Genomic DNA, 18,835 nt, shown 5'->3' on the forward strand with positions numbered 1-18,835 from the left:
CTCCTCCTACCCTCAATCTTTCCCAACATCAGAGTCTTTTCCAATTTTATGCTTATTCATTGAAATGTTGGGGGTCCATCACTATAGCTGCACATCCTCATGATGAATAATCTGAAGAGGTCTTCCTTTTGAAGTGTTTACTGAGAGCTATTTGGCAGAAAATAAAACAGTCATGAAAGATCATTTCCTGACAGTCTGAGCCTGAAAACTCAAAGCGGGTTCATTGATCAAACCAATGAAATTTCCTATTAGATAAATGCCACACATTAAGTATCAGTAAGTGATGACATGAAGAGGTGGGAAAGATAAAAGATCTACACAAAAGGTTTCACTCACACCCTGTTTTATGGTTTCTACCCTGATGCTGCCACCACACCTATGAGTTTCGCTTATTAGTATAATAAAGAGATAAAATGACTAAAATCTTATGACCAACGCATACAACTAAACACGGTTCCTCAAAGGCTAAACCTGACAGACAAGATTAGTATTCAATTAGTGTCTGATGATCTTGCCTAATACTTTTTCAGCCTGCTCTACATGTGTTTGTATGTTGCTGTGTTTAGCTTTGCTTATCTTCAGCTGATCTTTGAGAAAATTTATCTCCTCTCATTTTACTTATAAAATATTGGCATTAAGACCAAATATAAAATGGGGATAAATTGGGGCAGGGAATCCAAACCATACATAGAATCTTTATTAAAAAAAATCCTTCTAAGTGTTTAAAAGAAAACAGCAGGGTTTTCTCTGGTGGTCCAGTGTTTAAGAAGCCACCTTGTAACACAGGGTGCCTAGGTTTGATACCTGGTGGAGGAAATAAGATCCCACAAGACTCTGCAGCAAATAAGACCTCCTGGGGCAACTACTGAGTTCCCGCAAAACAAGGAAAGTTCCTGCATGATGCAGGAAAGATCCGGGGTGCCCCAACTGGGACCTGGTCCAGCCAAATAAATAAATGGTTTTAAAAAAACAGCAATTCATAAGTTTCAGTCAGGTGAAACCAATAAGTAAAGCTTTACGTGGAAAATATAACTTATGCAATTTCATGTGTACAGAACAGTGTGATGTGTGCATATGTAAAAATTAGAAAAATAGTCATCATCCTACCAGCTACCATTTAAAGAGCGCTTACTTGGGGTTAACTATTTTCATGCTGTATCATGTAATTCAGACATCCATTTGGAGCAGACAATCCCATTCCACAGATGAGCACACCACTGGCATGCAAAGCAGCTGGTCCCCCGCCTGACATCCACTGCCAATAGATGTTGGCGCTGACCCATCTGACTCCACCAGGCGACAATGTCCTAGTGGTGTTTTTAAAATCCCACAAAAGTCCCATTTAAAATTGATCCACTCCCCTTCTTAGGTGTGACTGATGACCTTGATTTTACCTTGAGTCACAGCTCCAAGACCTGGCTTGTAGTTACATTGAGGAAAGTGGGATAAGGAAGCTGTGAGAGCTGGGGGAGGACAGGTGAAAGAGAACAGGTGGAAACTACGGGGAGGGAGACTAAGGGGAACAAAGAAAGAGTAGGGAAGTGGAGCCAGGAGCGCTGGCCGCTGGGTGGCACAGGGCACCGGGAGAGCGGGCGCAGGAAGAATCGGGCCAGGGGGCCGCCGCACCTGTGCACGTGACGCGCGCGGGCGCAGTGGCGGAGGCGCGCTCACCTGGGCCCACGTGACGGGGCGGGGCCCGGCCTGGCCGAGGACGGCGCGGCCACGCCCCCTCCGTCCCGAGCGGCGCGCCAGCACCCGGCGGGCCCGAGCGGCGGCGGCGGCGGCGGGAGCCCGGGAGGCGGAGGCGGGCGGAGGGAGGCGGCGGCGCGCGGAGACGCAGCAGCGGCAGCATGTCGGCCGGCGGAGCACCAGTTCCGCCGCCCCCGAATCCCGCCATGTCCTTCCCCGCGCCGCGGGTCACCCTGCCCGCCGGCCCCGACATCCTGCGGACCTACTCGGGCGCCTTCGTGTGCCTGGAGATTGTAAGTGGGGCAGCCTGGGCGAGGGTCGCGCCCTGGGTGGCAAGGACTGGCGGCCGCATCCTGACCCCCCGGCCGTGTCTCCGTCTGCGCGGTACCCGCGCTCCCGTCCCCCCAGACGTGGCCTCCTCCGGCGCTCCCACCGGGGTCCTCCCGGTGCCCAGCGCAGCCCGCATCTGGGCGGCGGCGCCACCGCCCGGGCCCTTTCGCCTGGCACCTGTTACGCGGCCACCTGCTCCTCCGCTGGCGACAGAAATGGTCCCGGGAGAGCGATCAGGAGGCTCCGCGGGGCCGAGGATTGGGGACTTGAAGAGGAGACTGGCTGTTTGGGTTTGGGGGTACCGTCGGAGACCCCGGGAGACTTGCCTGGGGTGGGAGGCGCGCGGGGCTGGAGGCCTCGCCTGTTGCTACCTGCCATTTTATTGGGTGGTGCAAGGTGTAGCCGGGAGGCCGCCAGTCTGTGGAAGGTACCAGGAAGACGGGGAGGAAGGCTAAAGACCTGGGCACTCTTTTTTGGTTTTGGTTTTCCCGTTTTGCCACTCTGAGCGCCCTTTGGATCGGGGAGAGGAGCAGGGCTCAAGAAGCAGAGCAGGGGAAAGGTGAAGCACAGAGGTTGCCCTTGGCAGTAGCTAATCCAGTGAACTGAGGCTGGTAGGGGAAAGGTACAGCCGTGGCTGTCAAGTTCCTCGCTCCCTGCCTTTGCGCCTCTCCCTTCCTCGTCTACCTTTGAGACTCAGCCCAGTTCCTTGGGCTTAGGTGACCGTCGAGTCATCCGGCCTGTCGTGCAGGCTTCTTGGGCTGCAGACTTAAACTTTTAAAATGGCATTTTATGGAGTTGGGTAGGTTTTGAAGCTTGCTCGAAAAATGTGCAAATATAAATTGGGCAACCTGAGGTTGCATCATGCCCTGAGAATGGCAAATACAGAGGGAAACTTTCGCGAGTCGGTGCCTTTTCTGCAGGCGGGTTTTGTTTGCTCGCTTTGGAGTTTTCCTTTCGTCCCTTCAACCCCCTCCTTTGCGTTTGCATAACCTGGATTTGGGTCTCTTCGGTTTCACTTTTGTGCTTGCGGGGCTGGGACGCCTGGTGAGCATTGGTTTTCCGCCCTATTGTGCTAAGGCACCCTAAGTTAGGTTTTAGCTCAGATTTTGAATCTGAAAAAGGAGGCAAGTTAAGTTCCAGGCTTTAACATCAGTAATTGGATCGTGACTGCGAGGCTGGAAGAGGGCGATTTGAGTCTGTGCCCAGTTTGGAAGTATCTGAATACTTGGGATGAGGGGTGAGCATCCAGGTGAGAAGAGCCAGAAGAGGGTGGCTTTGTGCGGTCTGCATCGCTAGGTAGGCCAAGGGAGACAGTGTAGACCAGTGAAGGCTGGCAAGAAAGATTTCACAGATTCTGGGCCACTTGAGTTTGCTGTTCTTCAAAGTCCAGTTGTTTGCATACTTCTGTGAGAAGTTTTTGCCATATCCACTTGTTCTAGAATTTACAGATTGTGCACTTAAATGCATTTACCTTCTGCACTTCAGTACTTTATCTTAGCCTCATCCTAAGCATTAAAAACATGAATTCGCAAATGTGATATGCTGGTTATATTTTTCTAATATTTATTCAAATAGATACTTGTAAATATATATATATGTATGTATGTATGTATATATGGACTTCCCAGGTGGCACTAGTGGTAAAGAACCTGCCTGCCAATGTAGGATATGTGAATTTGATCCGTGGGTTGGGAGGATCCCCTGGAGGAGGGCACAGCAACCCATTACAGTATTCTTGCCAAAGAATTCTATGAACAGGGGAACCTGGCAGGCTATGGTCCATGGCAGGTGTATGTATATGTAATGATACGTGACATTCATATATGTATATATATGCAAAGAAGGCTTATCCCTGTGCTATCAAATCACACGCCATCTCAAGAACCACCTGTGTTTATGTGACACTTTCTAGAAACTCTGCTTAATTCTGAGGGAAAAAAGTGGAAAATGATTTATTCTATTACCTCTCTCCCACCCCAGTATCCTCTTTATTTATCTAACCCAGTGGTTCTCAACTCCTGCCATACTTAATTGCTCAGGCAGATTTTCAAAATAGTCCCTAGGCCAGACTAATTAAATCAGACTCTCTAGGGGAGCACCTCAAGTCCATGAGGTTTTTTCAAAATCTCCCCAGAGGTACTAATGCAGTCTTGGCTGAGAACCACCAAGGGAGACTTTTATGGGACTCTGTTGACAAGAAGCCTCTTTCCCTGCTAGAACTTTTGCCTTGCTCCATTCCAGAAGAAGTCCCAGACTTCTGGATATTTCTGGGACTGAAATATTCTTTCCTCTTGTCTCTTCATTTCCTCTGGCTTCTTATCCCACAAGCACTTCTAGGATCCTTATCTAGATAGAACGGCATCACTTCCAAAAGCCACTTCCATTTAATTTTCACTTGTTATGGCCAAATATCTTGATAGGTTTAAATCTGAGCCCCCTGTTACCTTTCACTTGATATCAACATCTCTCCTTCCCAACCCAACCCACGAAAACAAAAAGGACCAAAATACTTCAGTGGAATTTGTGACCTTAGAGAAAGCGGAGACCACACTGGAACCAAACTATAGCTCCTTCTTGGCCTTCATCATGTACCCCGTAGTGCTTTTGGATTATGTGCTTTAAGAGAGTGGAGATGGAGACCACCATGGTCCTCTCTTCCTATCTAGAAAGGCCACACTGAGGAGGTGCACAGATATGAGCAAAGGAGACACTTTTAAAGCCTTTGGTCCCTGATTTCTTAATTTCCCTCTAGTGTTCTGATCCCTTGAAATTGTTGAGTCTCCCATGGCTCCTCTTCAGAAATTTCTCTCTGTAAATTAATGTGAGAAGTAGTTCTAAACACTGATGATCTCCTTTCTGGGGACCCCTTATTTGAGCCTCTGCCAAAGTTTCTAAATATGCCCAGACTCCTTAATTTTGACCTTCTATCAAATCTACTTGTCCTTGCAATTTCTTTCTGTCCTAGTGTTGTCAAAACTGAACACTTGAAAACCTAACCTGACAAAGACAGGCTGGGCTGCCAATCGTTGATGAAACCATGATCTTGGAGTTCATGTCTCACACTGAGCAGTAACTTTGCTCCGATAATTTGATTTCAATTCACCTTATTGTACCATATTCGCAGTCTCTCAAGTGTAAGGCAGTTGTTGGGGAGATAACTCAAAAGATACAGGTATTGTCAGCCTCCAAACACGAGGTAAAGTAGTTTATAGTGCTGGGTTCCCAAGTGGAGACAGTGCAACTCCTAGACACCTAAGTTGTCCTCCTCTGGCATTTTGCACTCAGCTGTACTTAGCAACATGTGCTTGCTATGAAGAGTGTAATACTAAGTTTTGCAAAGCAAAGCTTTTTAGTTTAAGGTGGGAAGCCTTCAAAAGTTATCATTTTCAAAATCTAATGCTTTGCTTCAGTGGTTCCTGAATTAATGTTTTCCAAATCATGCACCAGGTAATTAGTGAATATCTATTGTGCACAAGACATCATTCTGGGAACAAAGATGTTTAGACCCTGCCTCACCTGAAAGAGCTTATAACCTAGTTGAGAGGATATGTCCCCAAATAACTACCATTCAGGGAATAAAGACTCAACCATGGAAAGTGAACTATAGCCTAAGCACTCACCAGTCAGGTCTGTTTAGGAAGATGCCATTGGAGCATCTGAACTTTTGGGCTGAGCAAGCTGTTTTCAGTCCTTGTCCTTAATGAGTTTGTCTTGTATTAATATAACGCACAAGAAGATCAGAAGTACGAATGTATTAAACATGGAAAAGAGTAAAGGTCATTATCGTGTTCAGTGTGTTTCACAGTTTCAGTGTTTAGGAAACCATCTGCATTCCCCCAGGATAATCCTGAACATCTCTCTTTATGTGAGATAGTCTAGGACTCTTATTCATAGGCTTCCAACTGCAGTGTTTAGGATGCCACAATAATTTTCATGTATTCCACAGATGATTAAGAACCAGCTATGTATCACACCTTCTTTTATGCCCTGAAAATAGGATAATTAACATAACTCCTGCTCTTAATAATATTTCCTATACAGTGAAGTAAAAGCCAGGAAAGAATTATAATGCCATGTTTGAAGTGATAAAATTGGTTTATGAAAAGTACTATTGAAAAACAGGGTGGAGTACATCTGGCCACTGGGAAGGTCATATCAGGCAGCTTCAATGGGATGGTGACATTTGAGTTTAACCTGAAATGAGTAGAGTTTCAACAGACAGAAAAAAAATGGAAAAGAGAATTCCAGGTAGAAACGAGAATATGTGCAAACCCCAGAGACGAGAAAGCCCATGGCATAGAGGTTCTGGCAACAATTAGTGTTTTTTGATGTGTATGTTTTTACATGACTCATGGAAAGGTGGCAGGGGAGGAAAAAGGGCAGGTAGAGTTCAAGGTGTGGTTTGCTGAGAAATGATCAACCAAGGCATAACATTCATTCTGTCTGTGATGGGGAGCTGCTGAAGGACAGAGATAAACTTGATCAGACTTGTGTCGTAGAAATCTTTGAGTAGTGAAGGTTGGTCATAACACAGAGAGATTGAAGGCAGGGACGATAGCTAAGGGGCTTATTGCAGTAATTTGGATGAGGGATAATGCAAACCAGAAGTATGACAGAGAAAAGAAGCAGAGGAGAGGCACAGACTTGATGTTTAGAAGGTCAACCATGATGTAAAGTTTTGATGTGGCCTGAAATGACCCTAGACCAAACTTGAGTATAATATATAACACAGAGGAACTATACCAGAAAAACAAATGTTAATGAAAGGATGATGGGAGGGATGGGCTACGCAGCAGGCATGTGCAGTCACGCAGATAAACCTATGGCAAGGATTTCAGGTTATTTTCAATCCACAGCTTTGACTGTAGATGGACTAACACATAAATGTTTGACTGTGTAGAGTTTTCCTCTTTTGCCCAGAAAATAGCTAATGGTTGCATAGGGACGTTGTGTGTCTGCAGTGGTGAAGATGGAGATATCTGTGAGTATATTTCCCTGTGTTAAAAGGATTTTCATTCTTAGGTAAGATTTTTCCTTTGCTTCTGAGTTGAGAATCTCTATCCATGAGAAAGGAGTCTTTAAAACTTCATAAGAGAAAAAAAAAAAAGCCCCTGCCAAAGATTATTTTCAGCAGTCATCTGCCCTGACTGGCAGCTCTGTAAGAACTATGAAGAACTGAAATATGGGAAACTTTAAACCAAGTTGCTGAAAACCTTGACCTTGAGCTCTAAAGGAAAAGGTAAAGGAGAGGAGATTTGTCTTGTGGAGTCCGATAGAAATGTTGTACCTGGTGGTAGGAGCCATGGACGGAGTGTGTCTGCATTGATACAACTGAATAGGAAAGACTGTGTGATGACAGGGGACAGGAGCCAGGCTGGTGTCCCAATATCACGCATGTGCAGTACTTAACAAGCTGTGTGATTGTTTTGTAGGACAAACTGTAAAGTGTATGAAAATATTTCAGAGAAACTTGACTGGAGCAGGGAAGGGCAGCTTTGAAGTATGCCTGCTTAAAGTCTTGTCCAGTTTCTTTCTAGAAGAAAGGAAACATTTTATTTAAAAAAATTGTACTTATACTCGTGTGAAAATTGTATAACTTCATGTAGAATTCATTCAAAGTGCTTTTTAGGTCTGTTATATTCTTCTGCTTCTCTGTATATTCTTGCTATTAATTTTTGAGAGTTTGATATTAAAATTCCAACTAAAAATCTTAATTTATCTACTTAAAAAATAATTGTGATAATAGTGATAGTGGAACTATATGTAACCTTGTTCTGTATCTTCCAAGTCTCCTGTAAATGTGTTATCATACTTTCATAATTAAAAAATAAAATAAGAGAATATTAAAAGCTAAATGGAAAAATCTAGCTGCTGTAGGTATTCACTGTAAAATTCAGTCTTCTGTATGATTTTTTTTATATATAATAAAACATTGGAGAGGAAACAAAAAAAATTTTATTGAAATATAGATAGTTGATTTAAAGTGTTGTATTAGTTTCATATAAACAGCAAAGTGATTCAGTTATATATATATAAGTATTGCTGCTGTTGTTCACTCACTGTGACCAACTCTCTGTGACCCCATGGACTATAGCCCATCAGGCTTCCATGAGATTTCCCAGGCAAGAATTGTGGAGTGTGTTGCCGTGTCCTTCTCTGTATATAAGTGTACATATTTTTTTTACATTCTCTTTCATTATAGGTTATTACAAGGTATTGAGTATAGTTCCCTATGCTCTACAGACAGTCCTTATTGATGCTCTATGTTTTGTATAGTAATGTATATATTTTAATCCCAATCTCCTAATTTATCCCTCTACACTTCCCCGTTTGGTAACCGTGAGTTTGTTTTCTACACCTGTGAGTCTGTTTCTGTTTTGTAAGTAAGTTCCTTTGTAGCATTTTTTAGATTCCACATATAAGCAGTATCATATGATACTTGTCTTTCGCTTCCTGGCTTACCTCACTTAATATGATCATCTCTAGGTCCATCCATGTTGCTGCAGATGGCGTTATTTTATTCTTTTTGTGGCTGAGTTCATTGTGTGTATATACCACATCTTCTTTATCCTTTCATCTGTCAATGAACACAGATTCCATGTCTTAGCTATTGTTGATAATGCTGCAATGAATATTGGGGTGCATTTATCTTTTCAAAATATGGTTTTCTCAGGATATTTGTCCAGGAGTAGGATGGCTAGATTATATGGTATCACTATTTTTAGTTTTTTAAGGAACCTCCATTCTGTTCTCCATGGTGGATGTACCAATTTACATTCCCAACAACAAGGTAGGCATTTTCCTTTTTCTCCACACCTTCTCCAGCACTTATTATTGCCCAACATCTAAAATGGCATGACTCTTCTTCAGGAGCTTATAGTTTACTTGACTTTCCTGTGTCCTATATTATATGAAAAGGGCCATGCCCTTGAATAGTCACCACAGATGACATTCCTAGCTTTTGTATAATAGCTTTCAGAAGAAGGGGGATAAAAAGAAAGATAAGAGGCAATGACTTGTACAGTCCTTGTTGATGCTGAAGCATTGGTATTTTTGCATGAACATTTTAACCTGGAGGATAACTTGCTACCTATAAACTATGAAAAACAGATTTTAAAAATCAAGGGAAATTATAAATAAGAATAAAAAAGAGCCAGAACATACATCTCCCCTATAATATGGGCTTTCCATTTTAGGGTTAGTCAGTCCTGGGTGTTCATTGGAAGGAATGATGCTAAAGTTGAAACTCCAATACTTTGGACACCTCATGTGAAGAGTTGACTCACTGGAAAAGACTCTGATGCTGGGAAGGATTGGGAGCAGGAGGAGAAGGGGACGACAGAGAATGAGATGGCTGGATGGCATCACTGACTCGATGGACATGAGTTTGAGTGAACTCTGGGAGTTGATGATGGACAGGGAGGCCTGGCGTGCTGTGATTCATGGGGTCGCGGAGAGTCGGACATGACTGAGCAACTGAACTGAACTGAACTGAACAGCTATTTGAGAAACCAAAATGGGAGTTTAGGTCAGATGGACAAGGAAAAAGTCTGATTCTTTATGACATTGTCAAATGCATTTTTAAATCTTTGAAATGTAAATTGGAATAGCAAATCCTCATTTGCATTAGGTCTTTTCTGTAGATGTCATTTCTCATTGCTTCGTAGAATTTGTCCTTTTTTTCCCCGATTAAAAACAAAACAAACAAAATGCCTTGACAATGTTTGCTTCTGAGAACTGTACCAGGGCTAGTTCAGGACCAGTTTGAATGGAAATCAGCATGGTGAGAAGGCAGATGGTGATTGATGGAGAGGAGCCAGGGTGGATGGGGCAAGGCACAAGACAAGCACTACTTTGGTAACTAGTTCCATGACCACTGCAGTAGAATAGGTAAACTGAATAAAATCAGGCTCAAATGAAGAATTAGAAGATTGAAAGAGGTGTCATGAGCTAGATTTCAGAAGGTGCCAGCTTCCCCATAACTTGCCACCCTAGGCTCCTAAGATCTTGTACGAGGCTGTGGGTGTTGCCAATAATAACTTAAAAATTGAGAAGGACATGTTCCTGCTTCCCGAGTCTTCATGCCTATTTTTGAACACCCACCATGTACCAAGGAATGAGCCAAGCTCCAGACAGCAGTGTGTTCCCAGCGTCTCAAGCTGCTCTTCTGGAGCATTGTCCTCTAGAACCATCTAGTACACACACTGGTGAGTTTCCATTCATTGCAAAGAGAATACAGTTGACCATCCTCAGTATAATATGCTGGCCTGGGTTCTGAGCATACAGAGATGTTTAGGCAATGTGGCCGAGTCTGACCTCGCAATCCAGTGGGCAAAACATGCATGCAAGCCTCTGATTTCAACCAGTCAGGGAAGTCTTTCTGTTAAGACTTGGTATTAGAGTTTTGTTATCCAGCAAAATGTCTCAAGGCAGCATGCTGGGCAAAAGCATGGACCAGTGTGATGGCCTCTTCGTATGCAGGGGAAGAGCGGCAGAGGCTGCAGTGCAGAAAGGGTGGCAAGGAAAGGAGGACTGCAGGGGAGAGGGTGAGCCTGGAGAGGCTGACAGCAGTCTCCCACGTGCTGTCACCACTGGACTGCAGTTACGTCGTGAATGACTTTGCACTCTTATGGGCTGCCTTGTAAATACATCTATCAGTTATTGTATCTGTTGACTGAAGTATATTCCACTAAAACATTCTTTGGAACACATGTTGTATATAAAACGGAGTTATAGGTGATCTATTCACTAGAAGATAAATAGTCCGAACATGTTAAACGTCCTTTAACCATATTGTTTCATGTGCAGGAACCCGATTAGTCAGCATCCATTGAAATAGGAGAGATTATCAAGAAGATAAGGTGTTCTGAACTTTTGGAGGCCTTCAAACCCCCTTGTGATTCTGATGGACATTGAAGACTATATATGACTGTATACAGAAGACTGTATACAGAAAAAATGTATATGCACTTACCTACCCAATTTGATATGATTTTGGAGAATCAATCTGGCCCTTTCCCCCAAGCCAATCCATGGCCAAATTACAAAAAAATCTGCTCTGGAATAACCATTAGACTTTTGGGGGCTGGAATAGCATAATGTTAAGAGTACAAGTTCAGATCCCAAGTCTAACATTTATTAACTGTATAATTTAGAGCAAGTAATTAATGACTCTATCTTGAATAGCTTATCTATAAAATGGGAATAATAATAGTGCTTATCTCTCAGGGTTTGTAAGGCTTAAGTTGGTACAAATAAAACCCTCAGAACAGTGCTTGGAACTCAAGAGCTAGGTAAATACTAGCTCATATTTCTCTTAGCCTCATCAGCTTTAACCTCATACTCAAGCTAACTCTGTAAGCCAGGTTGGGAGACATTTTTTTTCCTCTAGGCATTCTGGTTTTTTATTCCACTGATATAAAGTGATGAAATGTCCAAAATGTAAATAGTAGGAAAATTGGAAAGAGAGGGTTATGCTTTACATACAGAAAGTTCGCAGTACTGAAGTGTTTCTCCCTAGGGGCAGTCTGACCAGCCCTTCATACCTTCAGCTTCACTTACCTTTCCCTGGTCTCATTCCAAATATTGACTGAAAATAGGTCAGCGTAGGAATTGGCCTGTTTGTTTAGTGAATAATAAGAGTATACTAAGATGAAGGTGTCAAAGTGGTTTGGAAATTATTAGCTAAGTTGTTGGAGGGCATGTTTAAAAGCACGCTGTTAGGAAATAAGTGACATTTGAAAAAAAAAAAGGGTGTTTGCAAAAGGAATCCTTTGGAGACATAGGAAGACCATCCAAATAGGAGCCAAGTGGAGGAGTCTGTAATCCATGCAGCCAGAATTACCGGTTACTCAAGACCGTGGTTTCCCGTGGGGTTATGTATTTTTGTCCGTCCACAGTTTCTAGTGAAAACGTGTTTTAACTCCAACTGTGAGGGTTCAGTTTGGTGTGATGTGTGGATTAATACTTGCACGGTTTGCTTATGGCAAGGCTTCAGCCAGGTCACACCCTCTGGCCTGCAGGAGCCAAACTGAAGTGATGAGCATGCACTAAGCCACAAAGGAGACTCGCGGGTTTAGGAATGGGAAGAAATAGCGACCCACTCTAGTGTTCTTGCCTGGAGAATCCCAGGGATGGCGGAGCCTGGTGGGCTGCTGTCTATGGGGTCACACAGAGTTGTACACGACTGAAGTGACTTAGCAGCAGCAGCAGCAACTCGGGGTAGATTTGAGCACTTAAAGTGCATGCCAAGTACACTTAAATTTGAGCTCAGGAGACAAGGGGTAAGAGGGGAAGACTGATGCCTGCTTGAAGAGGTATTTACTTTTGCATTACCTAGAAGTCAGATTGTCTTCTTGTCAGGGCTGACATCCAAAGTCATGAGCCCTGACTATGTTCCTGGAAGAAATTTCAAAAGGTGGTGCCTTAGGTAGTCTTCTATGTAATTATCAGACTTTTTAGGACACCAGAGAGCGGTGGAAGGCCATAATAGACAAGAGGTCAGAAGTGGACTCAGATCCAAGACACACACACCACCTGTGAACCGGTATTCCCCACTTCTTCAGGCTGTATGCACTCTGCAGTTGCTGCAAAATGTTATCGACTGTTCTCCCTCAGATTTTAACCATTTTTGTGTTCTGCTTTTCACTTCTAAAAACAAGGCTCCCTCTGGAGTCACCTCTCCTGAACAAGGATGCTGATAATTAATGTGGCTGGTAAATACTCTGAACTTAGGAATGCCTAGAATCAGGTGAAGAGAATATACTCAACATTGGTAATGTTAGTAAAGACTCAGTTTTTTTTTAAAGTTGGAGCCAGATTTGGATGCTCAGGAGAAAAGTAGCTTTTGGCAAAAAGAAGAGGTAGTGTATTGTGGATTTAGGAGAAATACCATGTCAAGGCCCTAGGGACCTGTTTACCAATGTGACAGTCTTGCAACGAGAAAGGTGGATCTCCAGAATGGGCTTAATTCTCTTCTCTGGCCCATCCTCTATCTACTGTGGTGAGCAAGACTTAAATCTGGGTTTCACAGAATCTCTGATCTAAGGATGTGGAGTGTGTGTGTGGGGGTGTGCGCACGCACGCATGCAAAAGCATTTGTGGGGGCGGGGGTAAGGCATTCATACATCTTCCTGCCTCCCCTCGCCTCTTTCCAGCCATACCCACTCTCAGATAGGAACGCAAGTCTGTTCTCTTCTCATATACACACTTAGTTCCCTTTCCTGGCCTTTGAGGTATGGGAAGGACAGTAGTTTCGAGACAAGAACAGTTCATCTCTGCTGTGTCACGTTAGCATCCCTGGCCACAGCCCTCATCTGCCTTGAAAGCCTGCTTCAGAGCCTGCCTCCCCAGCCTGCCTTCTGGGTTCCTCCCCTTCTGCTCCTTCTCCCCTCTCCTCATCTCCCGGAGCACACAGCGTTGAGCTCTTTTTATAGCACTCACCACAATCTGCTCCTGAATCAGATTTGATGGTGTTTATTTCTCCCTTATTTAGAGCTCCTGGAGACAGAACTTTGCCTTTTTTTGTTTTTGCCTTTTTTCTCAGTGTCCTTCTACAGTGCTTGGCAGCAGATTTGAGGCTGGCCAGTTTGAGGTCCCGTCCAGGTTTATTACATGTTATGCTTAATTCCAAGAGATCATACAGTGTCTTCTTTAGAGGTGTCACGTGATCATAATCTCTGTATCATATAATGATGCTTATCCTTCTGAGTCTGCCTGTCCCCAGTGGACAGTGGCAGGGTGTTCTTTATTATTCTTTATTTTGGCACCTGGAGTCTCAAGAAATGATTCTTGAATTAATAGATATTTAGTAGTGATGTATATTTCTTAAACAGTATTTAAAATAATGTTGCTTATTTGTGGGGGGAGAGTCAGAGAAATGTACAAAGAAGAAGAGGCTGAGAAAAAAGGAAAAATGGAAGATCTTATCACCTTCAAATATGTATTAAACAGTAAGAAAGAGCAGAGAATCTTTTACCAGGAACACTGTTTCTTTCATAGCTACTAAGGTTATGGTTACATTTTTAAAAATATGTATTAATATTCATGACTTAGATTTACTTCATAAAGCTCTCTGGATTGATTGTTCATGTTTTGTTTGGAATTAGGACTTGAGCTATAACATTATTATCAATTTATTAGACTGGCTGTTTCATTATTATTGTTCAAGTGATAACTTAGGCTTTCCAATATGTTTTTCAAAGTACTAATGAATTGTGTGGGCCTCTTTTTTTTTTTTAGAAACTTGAATTAAAATACTTGTATTTTTAACTTCTAATAAGCAAGTTGGATATTATCTAGCAAGATACACATGATTATTGTTTTTTTAATATTTCGTGCTCCGATTGTTCTCCCATGGGAAATAAGAGCTTGTTTGTTCACGAAGCAAATATCTAAGTGCCAGACCGAACCTGCTTCTATGACGTCACCTATATTGTTGTATTGTGTGTGGAGCTGGGGACTGGTTCCCACTTACCTGTTTGTGTCTCCAGGATACTTCTAAAACCTAGGTTTTCATTGCCAAATATGGTGCAGTGCCTGACCGAGAGTTAGGAAAGAATTGACTTGAAGATAAATAAATGATATTAGATACAGAGACATACAAGACAGCCTGCTGCCAAGAAGGTCTAGTAGTACAGTTGGACTGAAAGCCAGGGGCATTAATTATTAATACAGTGTTTCTCATCCATGTAACAAATCCACAATGGGGAGTTTGCCCAGAGGGCTGGAAGATGGCCTGAGCGTGGGATGGAACTCAGGAAAGGCCTTCTGGTTGATGTGCTATCCATGGTGAACTATGCATGGGAGTTTCTCGGATACACATAGGGAAGGAACAATATTCTGGGCCAACATAAGTCAGGTCACTCAAATGTGAACGAGCTTTGTCTCTGGACTATTCATTTCTTTTTCTATAATGTAAGATGTGAGGGGCTTAGTGACAAGAGACAAGTATGGAAAAGACAGGTTAGCTCATAAAGGGCCTGGAAAACCCTGTGAAGGATGTGTAGCCTTTATCTCACACTCTGTCTTTTTGTTGGCTGCATGACATGTGGGATCTTAGTTTCCCAACCAGGGAGGAGTTTTAACCACTGGCCCACCAGGAAAGCCCCTAGCCTTTATCTCTTCGGTGGTAGCTTGGAGGAGCTGTTGCTGTCAGAGTCATCAAACTGTCTCACCTGCTAACTCCTCCTCCTCCTCTGTTTGCTCACTCACTGCTGCCTCCCCCAGCCATAAATCTGGGTATTTTCTTCATCCGCTCTTTTGCTGTCCTGTCCCAGCCTGCTGCTCCATCACCCTGAGCTCTGCCCTCAGCTCTGCCAGGCTGTTTCTCAGCCCCCCTGCCCCAGATCATCTCAAGATTTACCTCCTGCCCTGAAACAGCCTCCTCTGCCCTCTGCCCTTCTCCCTAGCACTGTCCTTTGAGTTGTTGCTTCTAGGCAGTGTTTTCTGACTTCTCACATCTGGAGTTAGCGCCCAGCATTTGCCCAGTTGTGCCACATGTGAAGCAGCATTTGAGAGACTTGTTTAATTTCCTCTTTCTTATGAACTCTGTGCTGGCTGAGACCATCATTTACCATTTTATGCCTTTCACCCAGCACAGTGCCAGACAGTAGGTATTTATTGAATATTAGGTGTATAAATACCTAAAGTATTTATTCTCATGTTCAACACATAGAAGAGCATCAATAGATGATAAGAGGTTTTATTGTTTTCTATCATGTACAGTGGTGGTAGTTTAGTTGCTGAGTCATGTCCATCTCTTTGGACCCCATGGACTGTAGCCCGCCAGGCTCCTCTGTCCGTGGGATTCTCCAGGCAGGAATCCTGGAGTGGGTTGTCATTTCCTTCACCAATCATGTACAGTAGCTACAGCTATTCAGTTAGTTAGCGTTAGTCGCTCAGTCATGTCCAACTCTTTGTGATGCCATGGACTGACTATAGCCCGCCAGGCTCCTCTCTCCATGGAATTCTCCAGGCAGGAATATTGGAGTGAGTAGCAGTTCCCTCCTCCAGGGGATCTTCCCAACCCAGGGATCAAACCCAGGTCTCCTGCATCGTAGGCAGGTTCTTTACCATCTGAGTCACCATGTATAGGCAAATCTTTCCTGTACAAATAGGTCATGATAAGGACTGAAGCAAGGCCATGAGAAGTGACCGGTTAGAAATTTATGGCTGATCTTTGCTGGTAGACTCTCTGCAAGGTGGCGAGAGCAGAAGCTAGTAGATGGTAATAAGGAGAGGAGGTGGAGAGATAAATTTGTAAAAACGGTGAACTGAAAAGAAATCCTTAGGAAACTAGAGAGGCAGCAAGGTCAAAGGAAAATAATTTTTTTTTTTAGCATAGTTGATTAACAATGTTGTGTTTCAGTGTATAGCGAAGTGATTCGGTTATATAATACGCATACATATATTTATTCTTTTTCAAATTCTTTTAAACAAAAATACTTTTAGAAAATACTTTTAGATGGTGAAAGCATGGTCATAGGTTGAGGACAAGAGTCCAACAGAAAGGCAGGTTCAGAAATAGGTGTGGAGTCAGATCAGGCCCCAGAGCAGAAGCTCTTGCTTGCAGCTGAGAGAAGGCATCTCCAGTAATGATGGAGACAAGTCACTGGTGGGGTTGCAGGAACACATGCAGGGGTCTGGGGAGGAACTAAGGCAGCACGGAAGTCTAATGCAGGCATGTCCAGTTCTGTGCCCAAATCTATCACTGTGTTTCTTTTCCCCTGCAGGTGTTCGGAGGACTCGTGTGGATCCTAGTCGCCTCCTCCAATGTTCCTCTACCTCTGTTGCAAGGATGGGTCATGTTCGTGTCTGTGACAGCTTTCGTCTGTTCCCTTCTCTTCCTGGGCGTGTTCCTCTCTGGCATGGTGACTCAGATTAATGCCAATTGGAATTTCCTGGTAAGGGATCTTTATGTCTCTTTCCAGAAAATGCGAGAAACTTACGAGTATCTTGTTCTGTCCTGAGATGCCAGATCTCTGGTTCTATCCATTGCCTCTAGTAGGAGAGAAGAGGTCAGAGCACAGGGGCTGCTGTGTGGCCGGCCCAACTGAACAGCAGGGTCCCGGTTTGTGCAATTCTGGTATTGACATAACTCAACCATCTCTCTGTTACTCCCTTACGAGTTAGATGACCTTTCTGCAAAGACGGTTTTATTTCACACAACAAATGAATCACATTACAGTTATCGAACTATTGAACAGATGCTTTTGGGAGATGGATGTTGTGCTATATATCTTAAACTTTTCCATTGATTCCTGCTTCAGATACCAAATACATATATTTTTTTCAGAAAACAAGTAGCTCTATATTGTACTCTCCAGATAACTTAGAAAAGGCAAGGGGATATTTTATATTTATTTTCAATGTCTGTCCTAGATTAGCAAGAGTAGATACATTTTAAGAAATGAATTTGCAATTGCCACCATTTTAAAAATTATGATACCATTATATTGGGTCAACTTACATTTCCTTTTCCTCATATCATGTAGTCACATTTCTTTCATGCTTGTGGTCATTTGTTCTCTGGGGTTATCTATAAATGGCCCAGTGGAGCATGAATGGCAGTCCATCAGTGATCAGTTTACTAAGGTTCATGAAGAACCACCTGTAGGTTTCTTTCACACTTTGGCGGTTAGAAACTTAAGTCAGACCTTGAGTCAGGCTTTGTTTATGTTTCTTTTGAGTGTGGTAGTGTTTTACTCAGCAGCAAGAAAAAATATCTGTTTTTGTCTTATGCAACCTGAGCGACTGAACTGAACTGAACTGATAGACCATACTGAGGAGCATCATCTCAGATGTTATCAGCAGTGAAGTCTAGCAAATGTGACTGCCCATTCAGTTAGCCAGGGCCAGCTAAGGAGGATGTGTAGTGCAGTGGTTATAATCCTGCCCAGGCTTTGAGATTAGTTGGGTCTACCTACTAACCAAGTAGCCTTGGGCAAAATACTGAGCCTCATTTCTTCTTCTGTAAAATGATAATAATAATACCAACCTCACCAGATGTTGTTAAGGAGCAATGGAATCCGTGTATTATTAAGTGTTCAGCTTTGTGTCTGATTTATAGTAAGTAATCAGTAAATCATCGAACTCCTTGAATATGTTGAGGCTTGCAGTTTGAAACTTACAAAGTCCTGTTTCTTAGGTTGCTGACACAATGTATTTCTCATGTTTGTCTTGATTCTCATTAATGATGAGAAAAGATTTCTAATTATTGTTCAAGTGATGAAGATCAAAAATCCCTATTTAAGTTATAAGTATTATAGATGCTTAATTGCCTTTTTCTAAATGCCTGATTTTCTTTTAATAACGCATGAATGAATCAGTCAATCCTTCATGTTGGAGAGTGCTACCAAGCTCTTTTAATATCAGACTTAAAGATGGTACTTGGCCAGTATGTACCAACAGAACAGCTCTACTGGTACTTTGGTACTAGTTAATATATAGATTTTGCCCTAACCTACTGCCTCTTCCTGATCCCCATAATCTGACCCTTTCTTTGGGACCTTCCTGGACTTCCTAATAGCACGGCAAATAAAGCGTAAATATCTGGAAAAGTAGTGAGTCTCCAGGATCCTGCAATGCTCAGCGTCCTAACTGGTTGAGGCACATGTCTTACCAGTGTTTAAATATGTTTCTGATATCACTCCTGGTTTTATTAGATGTACATTCATATCCTCTTTTTCTCTTTTGCTCATATTGAGCCTTATCTTTGGTATTGAGCCCAAGCATTAATATTTTTTCTAAATTTATTAGGTTTAATTAGGTTTTCTAAACTTGTATTTCTTCCCAGTTTTTGTTGCATTGTATCTGA

General features: G+C 42.9%; 1 protein-coding gene and 1 long non-coding RNA gene across 3 annotated transcripts in view; one reads left to right on the plus strand and one right to left on the minus strand.

The window, feature by feature from the left end:
• The window catches only part of LOC129559918 (uncharacterized), a 34,792-nt gene extending 33,264 nt beyond the window's left edge, over nucleotides 1-1,528 (minus strand). For both annotated transcript variants that reach the window (XR_016039345.1, XR_008686683.2), the window contains exon 1: nucleotides 1,395-1,528. This is a non-coding gene — a long non-coding RNA (uncharacterized LOC129559918). The remainder of the gene's footprint in view (nucleotides 1-1,394) is intronic.
• Nucleotides 1,529-1,744: 216 nt separating this feature from the next.
• Nucleotides 1,745-18,835, plus strand: part of MAL2 (mal, T cell differentiation protein 2) — a 31,510-nt gene continuing 14,419 nt past the window's right edge. Inside the window, exons 1-2 of the mRNA XM_055431838.2 lie at nucleotides 1,745-1,982; nucleotides 16,752-16,922. Of these exons, the coding sequence (XP_055287813.1) occupies nucleotides 1,851-1,982; nucleotides 16,752-16,922 (303 nt within the window). The 5' untranslated portion in view covers nucleotides 1,745-1,850. The remainder of the gene's footprint in view (nucleotides 1,983-16,751; nucleotides 16,923-18,835) is intronic.

The sequence above is a fragment of the Moschus berezovskii genome, chromosome 16 (genome assembly GCF_049115385.1).
Source record: "Moschus berezovskii isolate FMDL1 chromosome 16, NW_MosBer_1.0, whole genome shotgun sequence".
NCBI lineage: Eukaryota > Metazoa > Chordata > Mammalia > Artiodactyla > Moschidae > Moschus > Moschus berezovskii.